Genomic DNA, 22,767 nt, shown 5'->3' with positions numbered 1-22,767 from the left:
GATATCTGGATACGACGATTGTCGCCTCGAGAGGGAAAAGTCTCGTGCTCTCTTCTGCGGGGCTAACGAAGAACGGGGCTCTCGACGTGTGCGATTTCCATGCCGCCGCGCGTCCAGCGAAAAGGAACGTCGTTAAACACGCGCCACCGTGTTCGCGAAGATCGGCGACGCGCGGACGCTGAATGGACCCCGAGATATAATCAGTACGATACCGTCCAGTTTGGGCGTTCTCGAATGGGAAAATCTCGGGTAAAAGCAAAATACAGGCGGACTCCGCGCGGATAACGCGACTCAAACGAAGCTCTTGACGTTATCCAAATCTCAACGAGAGCGGGGAATCACCTAAATGAGACACATCGGCAAACTGCGGGCGAGTACGCGCCGGTTATCGGAATCATGCGCGGCGTCGCGCATCCTCGTCTCGTGGTCCCGCAAACGCGTCTATTAACGTCGGTCGCCGCGGCCGCGGGCAATGGTCTGAAGTAGACAAGTGGCTCGCGATAGGCCTATTATGTCGCCGCTTAAGTGCAGCTGCGAGTACACGCTCGCCAAGGTGTACACACATGGCGTCGTCGCACACGCTCGCTCGCTACGGATATGCAACATCCACGCGTGAGTACGCGTCTTCGCGCGAGACGTCAACTCACCCTGGACGAACCCATCTGGATCGACTCGTCTCACGAAGATGCAATTACAGCGGATTCTTCGTATTTTGTCACGAAACGCGAGTCACTCGGCGGCACGAAACAATTATTCTTAGAATAAACAGGCATAATTAAACAATTTTTTTTCAAGCTTGTCGCGTAAACGTGACTAAGCGACAATTAAGGTTAAAAAAAAAAATTACGTCGAAATGTACGTACAATTTATACAGCGGGTTACTAAATTGTAATTAATATAATATATTAAAATATAATTATAAATATAATTAGCCCTTTCTCTCTCTCTCTTTCCTCTTCCGGATAGGTATAATTTCTCTCGTTTCGTATTCATGTCCCTTTTCCGACTCGCGGTTCTCAGAAAATGCGCTTCCTCGCGCGTTGACGCGGATAAAGCGCTGTTAAAAAATTAATATGCTAATCTACCGCTCGTAGGTGTACCGAGAGACCGAGTTAACTCGCGGTCGATTGCTCTTGCAAAGCTCGTTAATTATCTCCGCGCGGAACTACCGCTAGGAAAATTAAGTGGCCAGGCGCGAGCGGCTTCTTACGTCGGCCAGGTACGAGGGGATGCCTTATGTTAGTATATACCGTATGTCTCTCGTCGCGGAACGCGGCTCGTCTTCATGCATTACCGGGCTAATGTTTGCGAAGCCAGAGAACAGAACGCTAGCCAGAGCGTGTCGCATTGTCCGCTGACTCGGTGATACACATTCGTCACCGTTGAGGAACCGTTGCGCGAGAAAAATTCATAAAGGAAACGCACGGCTCGCTGCACGAGCATGGTACAGACAATGGGTATGTTCGATAGATAAAAAAAAAAAAAAAATATGCGTACGATATGTCGGCGAGCAGGCCGCGCGGAAGAACGTTTAATTTGCAGCACTATCGCGAGACGCGCCACAGCGATGCTTTCGTATTAACATAAACTACGCAAGCATCTACTTAAATATTAATTTTGACATGCAATTTAGCTGGTTTTAATCACGATTTTAATTTCCCTCGAAATGCGAGTATACAAATTTAATTTGTAATCCCCGGCATGCGTAAAGTATCAGTTTTAATTAAACCGTAGACTCGCTGCTATCGGACACTCATGGGTCGCCGCGACGGAACTTTTGATAAATAAATGTTGCGCCGTCTCGAATCGGCGCGAACGGATTTCGGGTCGGACCAGGGAAATAGTCGCCCGGGCATTTCGAGATTATTTCGTAGGAGTTTAATCTCTCCGTTGGACACGCGATTTGTCCATTCCGTCAGGAAATATTATTTATTCTTCGCGCCACGGGAACGCGCAGCGATATCTTTTCAAAGTCGTTTTTTTTATTTATAGCGAGAGTGCAGTTTGAACGAAATGTATTATACAGGTGCCCACGGCGAGTTAGGCTTCTCGAGGGGCCCACGGAAATACGAGTTACTACGACACGCTTCCATCTCTTATTGAATTCTATAAAGGCCTTCGGACGAGTTTCGAGTTTCATGGGAAGCACGAAATGCTTTTGTAGCATTCGGATGGCGGCGCGAAATTGTTCCGGGAAAAATAGAATTTTTTATTAAAGAACGGCGACACGGAAATTTGTTTCTCTCGCGGTGCGCTATTTTTTTTCCATTCCGCTGATATAAAAATCCGATGAATCTTTTAGCCCAAGATGTGCGAATCAAATTTGCTCACACGTCGCGTTCGTGCCGAAATTAATAAGACGACCTACTCGAACGAACGCCCCGCGCCGGGTGAAACGATCAGACGACCTCGCGAGCGCAAACAATGGCTCGGGAAATCTCTTCGCGCGACGACAACGTCATCGTCATCGTCTCTTTGTCCGCGACAATGCGCGGTTAGTGCTGTGACTTACCACATGAGCTCTGTGATGCTGATGGTGCAAAGTATGATGATGATGATGCCTTTTCTCCTTGGCGTGATGCTTAGCGTGATGCTTGCTACCTCGGTGCGGCGGATAAGTGTGGTAAATCATGTTGACGCCGTAGCAAGGTGGCTGGCGTCACCTGATCTCGGCGATCCCGCACTTGGAGACACCCAGCTGTTGGCCGCCGGCCTGGTGATGGCCCGTCGTCAAACCGGTCGCGCAGTTTCCCGGCGTCTTCCTCGACACCGACGTCGCCATCTCTATTGGCGACTTCTCGTCGTCGTTTCGCGTTGCGTCGTCTAAAGCGACGTCGTCTTCGTCGTCGATGTTTACGGTGAAGGCGACGCGGTGATGAGGCATTATCTTCACGGTGGTGCCGATCGGCGTCACCGTGGTGGCTGGGTCGAGCTTCACCAAAGCGGCCTGGAGCTCGAGGGCGTCCATCTTCGCGACAACAGAGGTCTTCCTCTATCGCCAATCTCACAAAAGTTAACCTCGTTACTGCACTTCTCGATCGTCTCTGAAGTAGTCTCGGTGACGAGTTCACTAAGGTAACATTTCCACAGCTTCTCCGGGTTTTACGGGACAAACCGAGTGCTCCATCTGGAGTAATTGGTCCAATGTAGATCGACTGGAGATATTTCTATCTTGCCATTGAAATCTCACTCGTCTCCGCCGACGACTCTGAGTTCCCTCCTTCGAGTTTCACTCGAGGACGTCGCGAATAATTTCGATCCGCCGGTAGTTTTCGTATCACATCGAACCATCACACTAATGTTCGTCGCTTGAACGCGATTAAGATCGCCGATCGCGTATTGTTGCGCACTCGGAGATATTTCAAACTGCAATAACAATTGGTTAAAGCTCTCGCGGTCCTCGTAAATTACCTGCACGCTCTTGGCTTCCTATCAAGCGCTGTCTCAATAAAACTTGTCAGAAAAAAAATGTTATTCACAGTACGAAATTTCGCCGCGACGTAACTCAGCGAAAATTCAAAGAATTATACGAAGCCCGCCCCACGAAATATCTTGGAATATAAAATTTTCGAATAATCGTGATAATCTTTTAAGAAACGTGCAGAGAGATCTTGTTAATTAAATTCGGGAGCGTGTAAAAAAAAAAATTACTGCTCGATGACGCACGTGTATCTTTACGCGCTACTAATTTTCACGCAATGTCGATCCGATTGCATCTGCGATTTCTTTTTTTTTTATACGAACGGGAGCGTGGCAAGAGACGACGGTTTTTTGTCTAGGAAGTGGAAATAACGTTAGGCGTCATATATTGACGGGGGCAGCTATGCGGCCTCCGTCACGGTCATTATCCGTGAATCACGAGGTCGCGTGACCGTCTTCGTTACGTGCTGATAAATGACGGTTCATTCCGTCGCATCTACTGCAAACTACCGCTTCATTGTGTTATCTGTCGCCGCAAAGAACACCGCAAACGCAAATTTGCGGCCGGTATTCTAATTACGCGCTCTCTACAGATTTACTCGCGTATTTGGTAAACGATTTGGTCGCGGAACTAGAAAAAGTAAATTGCAAGCGAATAATCTATTTTACGATTGCGCCTCTTCGCCCACAATTTTTCTCTCGAGGAATCCAGAAGCTCCTCGGATACGCTTGCACGTGTATTCCGCATCTTCGCGAAAATAAATGTATCGATTTATCGAACCGCGCGTGCATTAACCTTTCCAACGGAATATGCCGCGAATAAATTTCCTTTCCGGAGTGGTATATGAAAGTAAAACGCTCGAGTTTAAGACCCCCTCGGTTTGGTCATCCTCGAAGACTGACGTCAGTGCCGCGCGCGAAATGTCACCGACGAGGAAGAAAAGCTATGAGCCTGTACGTTCCGTTTACTGTTATTGGCAGCATTATTTTCGTTTTATATTCCCGCCTGAATACAGATGTTTCTTTATGTACCAAGATCAAGAGTGTTTCTCGAGATCAAAGTTTGATATTGTTTCCCCGAGATTGAGCCTCGGCTTTGAAAAAGTCACGAGGCGCACGGAGAGAAAATGATGAAGGTTGAACGAGAGCGAACGACGTGTGTGCAGTTACTTTTTTTTTTTTTTTACATTATCGAAATTATTAATTGGAAACCTTTCGCGTTCAATATTAGTTCCCACGTACCGAAAGCCCGAAGGCTTTCTTCGCGCCGCGTGGGATGCGAGCGATCGATGAAAAAGCAGAAGGGCGGGGATGAAGGGGGAACGCATCTGGCTTTGTCTGAACCTGTGGGATAGCCGCACACGGGGACGGATTTCCTGTTACGAGGCAGCGGCCTCTCGTCGCGGCGTGATTCATATTCCCGACGTCTGACGGCGCCCGGCTAGGAGGTAAGGAAATTTGCATACAGCGCCTAAGAGGTGGACGTACCCGGGGTGTCCGTGTCCCGTTGCTCTTTTTTGGGAAAGAGCCGTCTGTAACCCGAGACTGCGAAGAGACTCGCGTGTATCAGTGGGTGGACGCGGGTCATCTATATGTCGCTGGAAAGAGGACCACACGAGGTGTACGGTATCAAAGATACGGCGGGATGTAATTGCGGCAATGGACGTTTTGAAATCCAGCGCGAGAAAAGGTCAAACGGCCCCCTTTCCTCGACGGGTGAAAAAATTCGTACGTTACGTTTTCTACCGGTTTTATTTTTTTTTATATAAAATAGATATTGCCGTTATTTTTTTTTATTTTCCTTTTTTTAATAAAATTTTTTTTCAATTTCTTGATTCGCCTCCTATTTGGTTTTCTATATGACGGTTTGACTTTATCTTGATTTCACGGCGGATTTTGCAAATTGAAAAACCGGGTATAAAAAATATAGATGAAATTCGTAGAAAGATGAAGCCTCTTTTCAGGCACGATTCGACGTGACAGCTTCGCAGTGGGGCTGGTCCTGGTTGACCAACGAGCGAGACAGAAGAATGAACGGTGTGCGGCCGGCGAAAAATTTAAAAAGAGAAAAAAAGAGAGTGGAGAGAAAGAGAAAAAAAATCCGCTTGATCGCGGATTGAAGCATTTCGCAAAGCCTTTAAAAAATTCACACAAATCTAAGCGGCGAAGAGAATTACGGATACGCGCCGCGCAAAATCCGCCGCGCGACCGCGGTTTGTCGCTCCGTGTAAAAAGGAGGGAGGGGAAGTTACGCTCATTTTACGGAGCTTTATCTTACTTTATGCACGCGCGCGGGCCAAAAGTTGCAGCCGCAGGTATTCGCGGGAGGAATTTCAAGGGCGCTGCCGCCGAGCCAGTCTGGGGTCTTGCCTCTCGAAAGGACGGTCAGTGCACCGTCGAGATCCTTTGTGTAAAATCGGGGGCCAGCGGTGCACACCTAAATCACGTTGGCGGGACATTAAAAGCTATTAGAACGTCAGAACGCCCACGAACTGCCGGTCCTTCGGCGAGAAAGATCAGCGTCCTGGACACTGCGGAGCGTTTACCTCTCCCTCATTGTTTCAATGACGGTACTTTGCGCCCGGTATCTACGGGACGGGTGACACATTGTTCGCGTATTTAACTACGTTAGGCACTGAGAGAAACGATTGTTTGACCGGTATCGTCAACTAGCTCGTAAAATCACCGCGATCCCGCGGCATCCAGTCGCGAACAAAGGACCCCGAGAGTCGTACGAATAGGTCCTCTCGTTGGATACCGCTGAGATTACTTAAAGCTGCTGCTTAATACCACTTTACAGGCTAGGGCCCCGAGACAAGCGACGGTTTTATTACCGCTGATAAAGTAATGGGTCTAGGTGAAGTCGTACGATAGAATTATTCGTTATTCGAATCTCATTGGAGGGAATTTTCCAAAATTCACGAGCCCCGCGAGAGCACGCTCCGAGGATCCGAAACGCTTCGGCGGCGTGCAATCGCGGGAACTTGATCGCGCGGAGGAGCGGCGACTTCGACTCGGTATCGTGCGTTTCGCGGAACGGATCTTGAACCGGGCGATGGACAATGACTCTCGGCGGCGTTTAAGCCACGACCTCTATATCGTCGCGAGTGGTGAGGAAGGCGGCGAGGGTCGCAATAAGAAAAAGAGGAAGAAGAAGACGAGGCGGAGAAGGAAAAAGACAAGGAAGAGAGAAAGAGAGAAGCCTCGGTAGCCTCGTTCGTTCTTCGTAGCCGTAATGACAACGTTACTATTTGCCGTAACTGCTCGGCGTCAAGCTGCGGATAATTAAAGGGCGTGGAGATTACAGATGAGTACGCGTGTACTCGCGCAAAAATGCCGGAAGTTCACTCCCAGCCCGGGCATCGGCGGTCGGATCGCGGTAGAAGTCATTGCGAGAGAAAGAGAGAAAGAGAGAGAGAGCGAGCTCGCGCTTAATGGCGGGAAACTGTTTGCCGATATTGCCGGCGTTCGGTCTTACCGTTGCCGTTAATCTCCGGGGAACGCGAAAACTCGTTGCGAGGATACGATCCTCCCCATTAGAAAATAAGCAAAGGAAGATATCGCCACGACTATTCCACGCAGCTCTGCCGCTCAGCGACGGAATTGAAAACCGCGAGCGAGTATGAAAAATTTAATTGCCGTATTCTGTATTTCATTTTGCATAACAATCGCGAGTGGAAATTGCGAATGAGAAGAACACGCGCGCGGTACGATACGCGGTGCGTTTACACGGGGGCGCAAGAAAAGCGCAGTGGTTAAAAATAAAAAAAATAAAAAAAAAAAGACGAGCGCCGCGGAGGCCGAATCTATATTGTGGGTTTAATTAATGCGATTTCGCTCGTTTTTTCACGGTCCCGCTAGGGCCAGCCGTTCCTTCACGCGCGAAACGTCCGGCGTACCTTCGGCCTTTCTCGCGCGCGGCACCGCCTCGTAGTTTCTCGTTAATCAATTAAGTGCAGCAGTATAATGAAGTTTATTAACAGACATCTATAAAGTGCCGGGCTATTTAAGATGGTATGCCGCGATGCGGCCCCGTCATATCTCGGGACTGGTGGTACCGCTAAATTGCTTGCTCGCTCGGGCAATTATGTACAGTGATAATTCGAAGTTATGCGACGTCTCCTTACTGCCGTATCCTTAAATACGTTTCTCGGTACACCGCGCGACCGCTCCCACGTTGTGCAACAGTTGAACGAGCGAGGCTTCAAAAAAAAAAAAAGTAATAAATAATAATAATAATAATAAAATAAAATAAAAAAACATAAATTACGACGCGAAGAGAAATTCATCATGTTCGCGAGCGCGCGGAAGTGTCTTCGCGGTAGACCCTTTTCGCGTATGCAGAACGTTTGTCGTTAATTTCTAATTAACCGCTCGCGCGGACCGAGAGAGCGAGTCGAGGCGATCGGTGTTCTATTCACGACGCACCGTGATTTCGCGAAATTGCAGTATCGAGAGACGCAACTCCATTCCCCGTGTTTCCGCCGGGAAAGCCCTTAAAAGCCGGCGATCAAAATCGCGTGATAGCAGAGCCGAGGGCCACCAGTTATAATCCGCGTATAATACACTCGAGCCAAGACGGGGCTCGATTACGCGATTAATGTTGGCATTGCACGAAACATCGATATTAATGAAGGGAATATACAAGGGAGGGAACGACGGTGACGGTGTGCGCTTTCTATTAGCGCTCGCGGATAAACACGAGTGCGGTTTGAAAGGGGCAAGGGGGAAAAAGAAAGGGCCAAGGAGCTGGCCGGCCGTAACGCGACGTGGATCCGGTAACGATGGGCGGAGGTCGGTCGCGCAGCGTTCTCTTAATTTTTTTTTTTTTTCGCCCCCTTTCCCTGCGCCCTTTTCCAATACCGCGCGGCAGCGACTCGGCGCTTAAGTGAGGTTACGTGATGGGGGTCGCTCGTTATTACCGCATAATGCCTAGCCGCCACGTAAGTGCTAAGTGCAAAAGCCGTTGCCGCCACCGCCGCCGCCGTTACCGCTGCTGCGGGGTGGCTGCTGGCTGCGGCGAGATTAGGCCGGGAACAACGATAATCGGGCAATAACGAACTCCATGAGGCCGCGCCGTTTACTCTCTTATCCGTCCCGGCTATCTATAAACCGCCGCGAATCCTTCGTGCTTTTATCCCCGCGGCGAGCCTAGAGGCGAGCCGTTTTAGACGGCGTGTCGGTAACCTTCGGGCGCACCCAACAACCCTTTCGAGACCGAGTCTATTTTCGCCGAAGGATATGACCTATTTCAGATTTTCTCCCCTCGGTGAGTGCGGCGTGCGCTAAGCGACAATTGACTCGTTGTATCGCGAGCTCCGCGGCAAAATGTCACGTTCGTTAAATTGTTATCTTCGATATTAAATTAATTAAGAAGACGGTCGATAAAATGTATCTGAAATGTTACCCCGGATAAGTTGCCGCCAAGGGAGAAAAAGGACGGTGGGTGATTTATCCGGAAAAAGGTCAACTATTCGAGAGAATATTTTTCCGAGACCTTGGATAATCAAGCGTGGGCGCAATTCGAGCGTCGATAACGCTGATAAGATGGGACGAGCTGTCTCGAATAAGTGCCCGCGGCGCTCGGGCGGAAGAAATTGGTGCGAAATCGTCCCAGGGGAGACACGCAGCGGGCATTAGACGGAATCGAAGTGGCGTTCGGAAAAATCGCAGACCGCATCCGCGGAATTCAATTCCATCCTCGATTTATGAACCATATTTGTAAACGTTGAGAAAATCCATCAGACGTGAAACCATTTTTATTGCGTGCAATATACCACCGAGCTCGACAGTAACGGGCGCGCATCGCTCGCTTATAATGCCATAGATATTGTTTATCCGACGATAATGCAGCAAAAAGATATCGAACTGAATTGAAGATAACAATGTCGGGTTTATCGAGCAACGTTGGAGTTACGTGCAGCAGCGCGCGCGAGCGCGCAACTTTTCGTCGTCCCGATAACAATGATATAAAATATTCAGTAAAATAATTATTAAAAAAAAAAAATAAAAAATTTTTGCGTCCCGCGGTTCGAGAGAAGAAAGGCTTATTACCGCGTGCGATTTTTGCGGAGGTGCGAGCGTTCGGAGGCAGTTGGGGAAGCAGTAAACACACCGCAGTTTATATCCAGGCGCGAGTCTGACAATTACCGGCGAACATTCGCTCGCGATAACTGCCGCATCCCGATTGCGCGAGAGGATTTATCGATTCCGGCGAAGCGGCTCGGCTCGCGATTGACTGAAACGACTGGTCGCGGCCTTGAAGGTGTATTTCGATGCTTTACGACTTGCGTCTCGCGATAGTTGCGAGCCGGCGGACCATTGCGGCTGGGAATACTCAGGAGTCATTCCCGCTGACTCCGCTCCTCTCTTTATTAATTAACGCCGCGAGGTCAGTTTAAATAAACTTTATCCTCGGAAGCTACTCGCGGGATATAATGCGCGAGCGGGGAACGATAGAGCGTCACGAAACGGCGAGGACAAACTGCACCCATTTGCAGCACGTGAAGGGATTATGGTGGATCCCGCAGAAAAGCCCGGCGAGACCTGCGCGCGCGTCCGATGAAAATTCTCTGGATTGCATTTTTCACAAATTCCGGGAACTCGCGAGAGACCGTTTATATACGCGACGGGGAGATTAAACGATTCTTGTTTCTACAGTCCGATTCAATTAAAATTCATGTTACTATAACGGAAGAATTAAAAAAAGAAAAAAATAATAATAAAAAAAAAAGCGATAATAACGCGAATATGGAACAGTTGACGCAAGACACGTCCGGCTTAAACGCGATTCCACGCGAACAGTGTAAGGACAACCATCGCATGCACTTTATCGCGCACACATGTCAAGGAAGAATGGAGATAGCCTACGACCGTGGCAGTTTACTTCGTGCCGTACATAGAGCTTCAATACCGCGAACGACGGGCGGCGTGCTGGCCTGATTTACATCGCGTAACCTGTGGAGTTCTGATCGGAAAATGGGACCGGGTGAAGAATTGATGTCACTGCCGCATGTAATGCATACCCCTGGCAGTTTTTTTTTTTCTTTTCTTTCTCCTCTTCGTCTTCTTTTTCTCTTTTACACTTAAGCTGTCAGGGTCTTGACGCAGAAAGAGAGAAAGAAAGAAAGAAAGAGAGAGAGCGCCTCTTTCACGACGGATATTCTTTAGATTTAAGTGATTCTTCGACGTGAAACTCGAGCTGAAGTAGAAATATATCAGACAATAAAATGTTTAATTTCTCGCTTTTAATTTTACGATGGCAAACCAACGCTTGCTCAAAGTACGCGCCCTTTCGTGTCGTACTTTTTCATCTTCCCACGGAACTACTCGCGCCCACGTCGATCTCACGCCTAAATTCCGTCCCCTTTGAACTTCCGTATCAAGTCCGCCTGTTGCACCCGATTCGCGTAGTCACAACCGATCGGCATCGATGTCGGACAATAAATCAAACCACCGACCGGGATTTGCTCAAGCATGCCCAATAAACACCCCCGGTTAATGATTTACCACGACGTTGCGTTCAACGTGCATGTTTTCGGCCGATGTGTGCGTGAAACGTTCTCCCGATCTCTCTTTTTTCTCATCCACGACCGGGTCCGCTTCGGACTCTATTAAAATTTAGCTGACAAAAACGTCATTAACAATACAATCAGACCACAAAGAGATAAAATTAAATTTATATATAAACTTTCGGTACAAAGAGAAATTTTGTTCTATCGCAAGCACGAGAGTTCTATAATCCTATATTCGTCGAGCATTGTTATAAAAATTGTTATCCCCTGTATTCTGAGTCACTCGTTTAAACGGAATTTAAATACCATTTTTTAAAAGCACTTCTTTCTCGAACGTAATATAACAGTATTCAGCATCGCCGCGCGTCTACCAGACATCGCTATGAATTTTAATCGCACGGTATACCTCTACTAACTTTCTCACGGATATTTAATAACTGACGCTTAATTAAAGCGATCCGAAACGCCTGTCCAAATATAACAATATAGCCACGAATGATTCACTTTACGCAAGGCAAGGGTTAACACTTTAATTGTCTCCCCGGAAGCCTCATCAATTAAATACGTGTTTTAAGATCCCGTTATCGTATATATTCTTCTCCCAGCTGACGAAGGTTTGTGAAATAAAAATTTCATCCGTTGCTAATCTTTTCTTTTTTTTATGAAAAATTGATTGAACGTACGCGATAAAATATTAATATTACGGCGCTTGCTAGGTTTCGAAAAATTCTCGCAACTCTTTCCGAACGAATAAATATCGGCGCACTCGCGGATATCTGCGCTTTCCTTCTCGCAATGGGTCCGTCTGAGTCACCCGGTCGTTCGCCACCTGGGCGCTCTTTATCGCGGACGTCACGTAGGGGCCCCCTCGGACTTTTACGCGTTTCTCGAGCGTATTTACGAGCGGGCTTGTTGCCCGGGCCTACACGCGCTACAAGATTCCGGGTATTAAGTTGTTCCGAGAGCGAGATGCCGACGACGACGCGGGCGACCGATCGATCCTCGTCGAGGGCGAAACCCCCGACCGTCTCGCTGGAAGCAACGTGTGTCCCGTGTCGATTTTACGAGAACGTACCGTAACACGCTGGGCGTACTCGCGAAATAATTCCCGAGAAAGCATTCGGCCGGGAAATTACGCCGAGAATTCGCCAAAGCACACTTTTCCGTATTATTCCGTAAAAAGTATTTAGATCGCGCAATCGAAATTTGATCGGAATGCGTAACGCCGGACACGAATCGCGAGATATTCCCGGCGGTATTTAATCTGTTCGCAGCGCTAAAAGCGATCGATTGAGTCGTTTCAGAAACGTAACTCCGTACGCGCTTCTCGGTGTTTTATCAACATGTAAATCTAGAGATGTAATAATGCGATTATTAATTACGTTACTAATTGCAGCGAAGCTTCAATTTGCCATGTCGGCAGGTAAGTTCGGAGGCTCGGATGGATTACGGACGATTCATTAAAGATCCCTTAATGACAGATCCATAATCCGTTTGTAATTAGACGCGGAATTAAGCGCGCGATACGCGTTTAATCGGTTTAATTGTTAATACAGCATTTGTATTAGTACTTAATAAAACTTCGCTCTCAGTTGCGCCCAACAAAAACTGCGGATATCTTGTGCGTGCAATTTACTAGCTAGCGGTAAATACAGTGATTATAACGCGACGATGAAAGGCTTTATGCGGTCGGGAGTGTATTTTGCAAAAGCAAAGAACGCCGTTTGAAGTATCATATCACATCATGACTCATTAAATCCGAATCTTACTTTCTGTTTCACATCGATGCTCGTGCCAACTTTTATAAAGGGCGCGAAGGCAATTTTCTATTTTCAACTTACGGATCTTAATTTACATTGTGCGTCACGCGAATCAGCATAATTTGATAAATTAATATATCTAAGCTAAATATACCTGAAACATTGATTTCTTTTTTTTTTTTCCTCTCTCGACCGACAAACGAGGCCAACGAGAATCGGCTATCGAACGAGCCGCGATCGCTATAGACGCGGGATCGTTAGTAAATCGCGGGATTGTCGACCGAGCGAGTCTCTCACACGCGCGATCGAGTCGACGTTATGCAAACCCGACGTGCGTGTATTTTCGGAAAAATAAACTCCGCCACGTTGAGGGAAAAACTGTTTTTCGCGATGTCGTCGGCGATGCGATCGGGAATAAAAGCGATAATCGTTTAATCTGCTAAACAGTATTCGCTCGGAAAGCTGCAGTTATTCCATCAATCGGGAATAACTTGATGTAATCGCCGTAATCGGGCGCATCGATTATTGGCGAGTCGAATTACGAGTCTCTCGTACCTCGTGCATATTGCTGTTTCTCAATAATAGGCATGCCTATAGTTGCGGAATTAATTTGCAGCGCAGCTACTCTGTCTAGGTCATTCAAGAGACGCGTGCCGTTTGAGTACAAAGCGAAGCACACGCCTCTCGGACAATTTAATCAGTCAAACGTGGTCCGTCGCCAAATGGATAAGGCATCGCATGCGAATTCCTACGAACGTATTTGCATATAAACGTGCATCGAGCCTGTTATTCTTTAATATTTTCTTTTTACTTTTTAATATTTAATCTTTTAAAGAGTATAATTTTGTTTCTCACGCTTTAAAGAACCTCGACGTCGTGCGATGCGCATTAGCGAACTAAAACGAGTTTACTCGGTGCAGAAACCGACTTGGCGAACTCGATTACCGAGCCGATTTCCACGTTACACACTTTCTCTCGTTGGTCTCGTCTTCGACATAAAATGGTAATAAAATGGACAATGGAGAAGGAAAAAAAAAAAAAAAAAGAGCACGGAGGACCCTGTTAAGTGGTTTCGCACTCGTGGTTTATGCACTTTCCCGCCGGCGATGGTTTCTCGCAAAGCTACGTCGCGGCGCCGATCGTAAATCGAGGCCAGCAGTTAGGGGTCAGTCTCGTATGAGATTCGCTTGACGACGTTCACGTTTCTTCTTCCCTATTTAATTACTCTTTAAAAATGTGAGGCCGAGTCTCATTGGCACCACGTAAACGATGCCGTCGCGACAATCGGCTCGCCGCGGCCGAAGCGACGATGTCGTCGACCGATTTCGCACACCCGCGCACTTTTGTCGCTTGACTTTCTCCAATTTCCCACGTTGACAACTTCTCCCGAAACTTCTTTTCACTTGACGCGCGCGTACAGGTTTCGAAGGACTCTAGGCAACGATTGCGCGCACTGGCGAACGACGCGCGGGTTGACTCCCCTTGTAAGAACAACGCGACGAGAGCCGCGACAGCGCGACGCACACAATAGTAACGGCGGCGACGGCGAGGACACGTTCGCGAATCCCGATCGGAGAGCACGGCGACTCCGACGCGCGCTGGACCACCCCTCGGAGCGCGCCCGCGATTCCGCGACTCACCCTCCGTCGTCTCCCGTTCGTTCGTTTGCTTGCTCGCTCGCTCGCTCGCTCGCACACCCGACCCGGCGTTATACGCCGACGAACCACCCTTGCCGGGCCTCCTTGCGCCCCGCGCCGCCCCTACCCCCCAGAACGAGGGAGTTCTCGCCGGGGTGGGATCAATATGAGTTGGGCGAACGCGGGAAATTCGCGCGCAGGTCCTTCTCCACCCTCGACGCGACGGATACACACACCAGCCGCCCTCCCCTCTCCCGGTCGTGTGTTCTCCACCCGCGCCCGCCACCTCGCCTATCCTGTCGACTACATCCGCGCCCACCGTTCCTTTTTTTGTCTCTCTCACCCCGCTGTGTTTTCCCTCGTGTTCGTGACCCGACTCGCGACGGGGAAACCGGCGCGAAAGAAGTCGATGTCGGTCGCGCGCTTGGCCACCCTGTTTCTCTTCGGCAACCCTTACCTGATCGTCCACGCATCTCCGTCGACCTCCCACTCGTATTATCCACCGGGGTCGAGGATACTGCCGGAGGACCGAAGCTGAGTAAATTTTGTTACCGCCCCTCGCGGACGGCAATTTCTGTCTCGGCGATATTGAGGGTAGGATACATTTTCACGGCGTATCCTATACAGACTCATAAATATTTGCCCGCCCGTGGAATTTCCCACACAGGGTCTCCTACAGGTATTCCATTTAGGGATGACTCGTCATTTACGTCATGCTCGTTTTCAAAGTAAAAGATTCTTTTTTTTCTTTGCTTTTACAAAAACACGAAATGCGGGCACTCGCAAGGGCTACCATAGTTTCCCGAACTCGTTAAATTTTTTCTATTGAAAAATTCCATCTTTTTCGACTTTTTACGGTACGGAATTTTAATTTCCAAATTAAAATTCTCGCGTTTCGCGCAAGTCCTTTACGAGCAAATTACGAATCATGCGGGATGACGGCGATCACAATTTGAAAGACAGACCGAAGGAACATGATGAACTATAAAGTGTCGCCTGAGCGTATATTATCGCGCTGCTAGTAAGAAAGAAGTAAAAGGGAGAAGATATATAGATCGTAAACTCGCGATGCGCTACGCAAAGTCATCCTTCGCTTTTAATCAGCACCGTCATGCGCTCTCCGGAGTCATTCGGGCTTTTATTCCGGCCGTTTTTCCGCGAGAACAGGTTTTTGCGATAAGAGAAATTTTTACACGGACTCCTGTGGGAACGCGCCTTGGAAAACGCCTCTACGTTCCAGCCGCGCGGCGTATCAACAAAATCGATAACGTGTCCACGCGTTTCGGACTGTTGCACAAGACTTTCGAACGCGTGCTACTTAATAAGAAATAAGATACGAAGCGTAGATTTTTCAGGAGCTATATCGCACCCGGGGACTGCAGGTAACCTGTAACGGTATCAGCTGTATTAAATACTAGCGGCTCTTCGAATAAACCGAAATAATAGAATATCAAACACGTGTCCCTCATAAAATCCCCCGAGTCTGCACGCGCTCGCGCGTCTCATTTAAATCGTTTCGAGCCGCGGATGTCGACTACGGACGGAACTTTTCCGCAAGTTCGTGAGAACATCCGGTGGTGCTTCGCGTCGCGGAAGTGTACCTCAGGGAACGCCCGGGGTGTCACCGATATTCGACTTTCGACTACGCGTTACGCTTGGTCGGCGTTTGCACGCGGAGATCGATACGCGCGATACGCAGCCCGTGATGCGGCCGCAGTTATTTCTTCCGTCCTGCAGCGGCGATCAATTAAGCGTGCTTTGATGCAAACAAGCGCGCGCGCGCGCGACCCGACGTAAAACAAATCCGAAGATAAATAGATTGCCAATTTTCTGATTACATATATCGGAACGGCGCGTTCGCCGGCGCGCTGCCCGCGGCAGCGTGGGACGAAGCCTTTGGTCTATTTGTTAGGAAAATGCTAATTAACGCCCGCCCATATCCGCAAGTTTCTACACTGCGTTACCATGAACTCCTGCCTCGAATAAAGCGTCGCCCGGGGATGCCAGGGCGCGTCCCTTAGGGCGTACGACGTGGTGCAACGTTATTATTCCAAGCGATTTCTACTTTGTTAATGCGCAAGAGCGTATTATAAGCGTATAATTGTAAAGGCGTCACGAAAGATTATTTAATACGTTATTATTTTGCAAATGTCAATTAAAAACGAATATATATATATATATAACAGTTCGGATGGGTAACTCTAGGAAAAAAAAAAAAAAAAGATAGTTGCAATTATCTCTGCGCTTTACTCTTCTCCTTTCGGATTCTCGCATTGTCGCATCGAGTTTCATTCGTTAAACGATCGACAGCCAACGGAAAAAGCGTCGTTACATGACGAGGGTCGATTCCTCTCGACTCCCGCTGTCAAGCCCGTTATCTGATTACACACGGCGTACGGATATCGTCGCCGTGCCCGGCTCGCAATCACGTTGCGAATTATTGCTGAAAGAAGTTCCGCATATCGCGGCGGGCTCGAAAACGGACAGGCGACACGACCGACGCGGCACGCCTGACGTATCGTGATTACCGATGACATTCGAGCGTGCGAGCCCGAGCGTCGAACGTGTGCACCCCGCGCCGTAGATACAAAGAGACGCTTCATCGTCGCGTCGGTGTCGTATTACATCCTCATGCCTCGGTACGATTGCACTTCCTGCTCCCTTGTCGCATAATTATTTCGATCTCGCGAGGCGGCTCGTGGATGCAGGGCGCACGTGACGAGCGTCGCGACGCGAGCCTACGAGCATAATTTAAACGTAAGACGCAGCGCAAGCGTTTAATCTAATATGAGAAAGAGAGAGAGAGAGAGGCAGAATGATAATAGATGACTCGAGCGAGTCGCGTCAATTGTACGTGCATCAGCTTGAAAGCATCGCCTCGCAATTTCTTCGTGCTTTTAATTACCCAGCCCTTAACATCCCTCGACGGTGCGCCACTTTGAGAACGCGGAATTTATTGCGACGTAATGCACTTCTTGAAAGTCATAACGTTTCTAAATTAAACCGCCGAAGTTACTTCTGATTGCGCGGAGAGGATAACGGCCGCGGGACCACCGCGGCGGAATGCGTCCGTTGCAATGGGCCTTTCAGCTTGAAACTCTTATCAAACTGTCGCGTTATTAGACCGCATTACGTCGTTACGGCCTACTCGCCAAGTTTCGTTCCGACGCGGCCGTATACTTGCGGCGCAACGAAGGCGGAAACTGGAGCGCCAAGCGTCTCAAATGAGTTCCATGAAAATATTAAATCCTAAGCATCCGGAAACTTTGCATCCACCCCAGAACGGCCCGCGAGCGCCGGGGCTTTCTCGTATTAACGAGATCGCTGATTGCACGGAGCTCTCGCAGTCGGCGAGTTTACTTTAAATGTCATTCATGCAGACACTGGGATTACACTTATGTCGCCCACATTTCGGGATATTTAATATCCCAAAGTATTAAACTAACACAAATTGGTAATCAACGAAACAGATACACGCTTCGCGAGCCGTTCGATTGTTGACTTTTTTTTTTTTTTCCATATTAAATGTGTTGTTTAACGAACGATATATCGTAAAGTTAAAATTATTGCATGATGATTATAATAATAATGATTATATTAAGGTAAAATTTCCTGTTGTTTTGATATTCGCGGAATTGTCATTAATTCGAAGCAAATGTAACAGAATCCAGTTATTTCTGCTCACGATCGGATTGGATATAAAAATCTTGTCTTTTTTTTTTAATAAATGCCTATTGAGCGTAACATTATGTGTTCAATGAGAACGGAATAATGAGGCTATCTAAAAGATAGCAGAAAATAATTGAAAAAACGGTTAATATCTCGTTCAACAAAGTTCCGCTTCTGCACGTAAAACTTGTTTTCGAAGTTGCGTAAAAAAGAAGAGAGTTCTTTCTCCGGCAGTTTGCTCAATCCGGCAAAAGTATTCATCCGTACAAATATTTATTACACAAGTCCATGTAAAAACGTATACTACAGAAGAGAAAAAAAAAAAAAAAAAAAGAAAAAAATATATGTAAAGACGAATTGCAGTAAATTTATGCAATAAAAACTCACATAAACGTCCCCCTTCGATATATCCTTGTGCGTTTCCTCTACATTGTTTATTTGCAGTTGGCTTGTGCCCGAAATGAAGCGGATGCCAGACCGCTGACTTACGAGCCCCGAGATCAGCTGCCAGGGATTTTCTTTGGATGCGCGACGGAATCCGTATTACAGTTAAGCCGCGGAGGAAGAGGGAGCGTTTAGCATGGCGACGACGTTAACGGCGATACGAAAAAAGAAGAAAAAAAAAAAAAGAAAAGAAAAAGAAGAAAAAAAAATACGTTGGGCGCGATTCTGCCGGGAATCTAAATTCCGCCGATCGAGCGCGGCTCGCGCGAATGCCACGGCCTAGGAGTCGTGCACCCGCATTCCCGAAGCGTAAACGACCTCGACGGCGCGATTGACCGCCGAAGACGAGGTGGAAGAAGAAACTGTGGAGAGCACCGCGGGTTTAGCACGTTTTACGAATCGTTGCCGCTCGGACGAATATTTCGCGCAATTACATTTCATTTACTTATACGTCGATCAGATACGACGCGCATTTATCACCCGTCACCCATCTTCTTCACTCGCGCGAATGAATACGCCCCGTTATACAAGCGGCGATGAAATATGGAGCTATTCAGAAAAGTGAGTCGAAGCACGGCCTGCCCTTTTGCATCCGCGGACAGTTCGCGCTTGTGCAAACATCCGCCGAAGGCACCTCCCACGGTAGTGAATTATTCAATTAATACGGCGCTCGATTGTATTTTCCTAAAATAACTCAACTGTATTTTTATTTTTATTTGTATCATAATTAAAATCTTAGTTTTATTTGTCTTTGATTACGCTTTATTCTTTATATATTTTTTTTTTTTTTCAAATATTGGCAAAGCTTTATTTAGAAAATATGTAACGTAGACGTCAACGAATGCGAATGTTAAAAGATATTTTGGATAAAAAAAAAATATTAAATTTTTAATATAAATATGTAGTTAGATATAAAAATAATAATACAAGAGACTAAATACTGACTAAAATACGAGAGGCCCGTAAAAAATATTAGTGCTGTCCTCTTCACGAAGTGTTTGTCGAATGCAACGCGACTATCCGGCTCGGTAAAGCAGGACTTATCTCGTAGATAACGATACGAACTGCAGAAACCTACTGCACCCGCAATGGTAAAAGCCACGTTATCTCGGACGAACAATTTGCAACTAGGAATAAAGCAGAGATAACGTGATCGACACCAAAATGTACATAATAATTTTCTTAATAAAATAAAAAGGTTTTTGAAAATATTGTATCAACATTTATTGCTTTCCTACTTGCACCGAAGTTCTGGTAATTTTTACTTGTGACATCACGCGGTACGATCTTCGTTTAGTAAATGAAGGAAAATAGAACGTTACGAGGATCATCCGAGTGTTGTAAATGGCAAGGCAACTATCGAGTGTAATTTCTTCAAGGTCTAGGTGCCCTCCGCTCTCTCTCATTTTTACGGGACGAGGCCGCGATGCACTTAATACGCGTTCAACGTAAAAAGGGGTTTGAGATCGGTCGTTCGAGTCCATTGTCTTCCGTGCCGCGGCAATTCCCCTGCGATAATAACCGGAACTCGGGGGTAGCCGTCGTTTGTCAGTTCATTAGCGCGCTAAGCGCGCTCTAAAAAAAATTTCCTCGGAGGCTCGTTCGCGCGAGACGCTGGCGTTTCGATCAGCCGGGCACGTCCGTTCCCGACGTTACAGCCTCCGCGAACGTAATAATCTTATTTGATCGCTCGGAGGTGGAAGGGCTTGGCAAAAATCGGAGAAATATACTGTATCGTCCGCGCCAGCGACTCTCTAACAGAGCTGCCTGGAGGGTGTCACGAACGCATCCTCCCGGGAGATGCCGCGTCGAGATATCCTCTTCGTACGAACGTGCACGCATCGCGCGAGTTGTTAATAAATTTCTGCTCGCGCCGATAACAGAAAAAAAAAAAAAAAAACAATGAAAAACGATGGTGTTACGTTGCGTGGTTCGCTGATGAACTTGGAGGAGACGCGAGATAATTACCTAATTAATCAGTAATTAATTAAAAGCGGTGACCAAAAGTTGGACCGCTGCCGGCGGCCGTAGAACATAGCGGCGCAAACCGGAATCCGCTCGCTCGCTCGTGGCGTTATCTTCGAGACGTAGAGTAATGCCATGTGCCCGGATCCGGTTTGCGCCGAAGTGCATTCGGCCACCATCTGTGTTGACAAAAAGAAACTTTATTTCGAGAAGAGGGGCAGGGGAGGAACGAGGCGAGAAAGAAAGATATAGAGAGTGAAAAAGAAAGAGGAAGGGCGCGGAAGCCGCGCTTCTCCGAGGATCCCGGGAAGATTCCGATTCGCGATTTGCCTCTCTCAACCCGTTTCCTCACCGAATCTAATTCCGCTCGTGTCTCCTCGTCGCTCAGTGATAAACGATTTCGCCAGCCGGTCGTTCGTAATCGCGCCGAGGCGATGTATTATAAAAGACACCGTTACAATTAGCGCTCGCAACGAGCAATTTCAGATCGATGCCCGCGGGACAAAAAAAGAAGGAGAGGAACGGGGGAGAGCCGGGCTTATCGCAAGCTCCGATCGGCGGCGAGTGCGCGCGCGAGGCGGAGGCGCGGGATAAATTTCGTTCAACGTAACATCATTAAATCGTGACCGGTTCGCGTCGCTGGGCGCTATCTCGAAAACTTTTACGCGCGGCCGGCCGCGCGAAAGTTGCTGAAGAGAACGAAAATTTATAGCGATACGCGTCGCGGGTGCAACCTTTCGGCGCGATGGGCAATGTCCGCTGTTCGTGTATCGCTTGCGCGTGCAGTGAAAAAAAAAAAGGAAAAAGAAAAGAAAAAAAAAACAAAAAAGCAAAAGAGAACGGGCGATTGCAAATTTATTCGACTCCCTCCGAGGCAGACTCGCTCCGCGCGGCGATATCACCTTCTCGCGAGATGACACGCGATGATACCGTCTGTATAAAAGTGAAATAAATGTTCTAAAAATAGCTTTCAATTTGCCGCGCGATATTGTTTCAATCAATATCACTTTGCGTAACGCAATAATGAGCGGTGAGATGCATCGTATTTTTCGTATTACCAATTGCCGTTAATTACTAGTCGTGAAAGTGATTAAGTGGAACGTATTATTATTCTGACATTTAGTGCCTACGGGAAGGGACGATTCCGGGCGCGGACGATTTTATCTCGCGATCATCACGGCCGATTTGAATAACTTTCGAGTGGAAAGCGAAGTTACGGCGCGCGAAGCGGGGGTACAAAAGGGACCTTCCCGGGCCGGCAGAAGAAACGTCGCATGTCGCGCGAGAGTGGACTACGATGGCTCAAATGGCCCGTATTTCAATAATGATAAATCACCCAGGTTCGACGCTACGACAGACACGGCCGGGCTTGAAGATCTCACCGTGAGATATCACCGTCAGGGGCCTATCTCGTGGCTTCTATCTTATAGATGGCCCCGTCTCCCTCCTGGACGCTACAGGGTGATTCAACATCAAGTGCCTCTCAAAGGCCGGGTCCGGATGCCTATCCTCGCGAGCACGGTATTTTTCTATTGTCGCCGAGAGATGTTCCCGCCATAGATACATTCTCGCCCGTCACAGGACTTAATACGCGACATTTTTCTTTTTTTTTAACGCGACACACGTCAGTCGCGACGATAACGTTTATTCCGTACCTCGCGACAACCGCGAGGATAATTCCCCTTCGTGACAATCCATGTCAGAGGTATTTATTTTAAAATGTTTCTTCGCAACGAGGTGTATAATGGAATTCGTCGAGGCGCGCCGAAGGAAATTTCGACGTATCGGAAAGCTTTTAGAAATATCGTCGCCGGGGAGATGTTTAAAGACATTCTTGCAGCATCATTTGTTATAATTTTCCTTCTATCGCCATTCGCGCCCGATCGAAAACTCGTTCGTCCCATCGAGCCCCGTTCTCCGGACGTGCTTTCAGCGTTCGCGCTCCGCGCCCCGATGCGTGACACGTAAAGAAATCAGGCGGAGATAACTTCTACACGGAGATATTGTGTCGTGATATACGCCCGGTTGCCCGAGTATTACTCACTCGTGACGCGCGACGTGTGCGTGTACGCGGTTCACGCGCGCTCTCTCGCTTTCTTCTTTCTCGCGAAGGCAACGAATACGGGGATGCGGGATCGGATCGATTCAAGCGTCGGATTAAGCCCGTTCGAGATCGGGGTCGTAAGGAGGAAGAGAACTCGCACGTGATCCGAGTGACGTTATTCAACATTTTTCTCACGCCTCGTTCGCGATCCTCAAAAGCGACGAATTCCTTCGCCCGAACCGGGAACTTGAAACTCAGGGCGCTCACGTTTCAACGGTGATCGCGAAGACAAAAGCGCAGCTTTTTCGGCGTTG

General features: G+C 48.0%; 2 protein-coding genes across 4 annotated transcripts in view; both read right to left on the bottom strand.

Moving 5' to 3' along the window:
* LOC139109335 (probable serine/threonine-protein kinase dyrk2) overlaps positions 1-22,767 on the bottom strand; it is a 132,733-nt gene that overhangs the window by 58,876 nt on the left and 51,090 nt on the right. The gene's annotated exons all lie outside the window — the stretch shown is intronic.
* LOC139109339 (uncharacterized) lies at positions 2,529-14,392 on the bottom strand. Of its 2 annotated transcripts, none has more exons than XM_070668320.1 (2): positions 13,550-14,392; positions 2,529-3,366 (listed from the first exon to the last, which is right to left on the bottom strand). In XM_070668320.1, the coding sequence occupies exon 2, from the start codon at positions 2,966-2,968 to the stop codon at positions 2,660-2,662; it is 309 nt and encodes a 102-aa protein (XP_070524421.1). In that variant the 5' UTR covers positions 2,969-3,366; positions 13,550-14,392; the 3' UTR covers positions 2,529-2,659. The 2 variants fall into 2 exon arrangements, with proteins under 2 accessions (XP_070524421.1, XP_070524422.1); XM_070668321.1 differs by having other exon boundaries at positions 13,920-14,392.

Source organism: Cardiocondyla obscurior, linkage group LG17 (genome assembly GCF_019399895.1).
Source record: "Cardiocondyla obscurior isolate alpha-2009 linkage group LG17, Cobs3.1, whole genome shotgun sequence".
Lineage (NCBI taxonomy): Eukaryota > Metazoa > Arthropoda > Insecta > Hymenoptera > Formicidae > Cardiocondyla > Cardiocondyla obscurior.
This window is presented reverse-complemented; position numbering and strand designations above follow the sequence as displayed.

Coding starts and splice junctions, on each gene's coding strand:
- LOC139109339 (XM_070668320.1), bottom strand. CDS start 2,968: ATGGACGCCCTCGAGCTCCAGGCCGCTTTGGTGAAGCTCGACCCAGCC.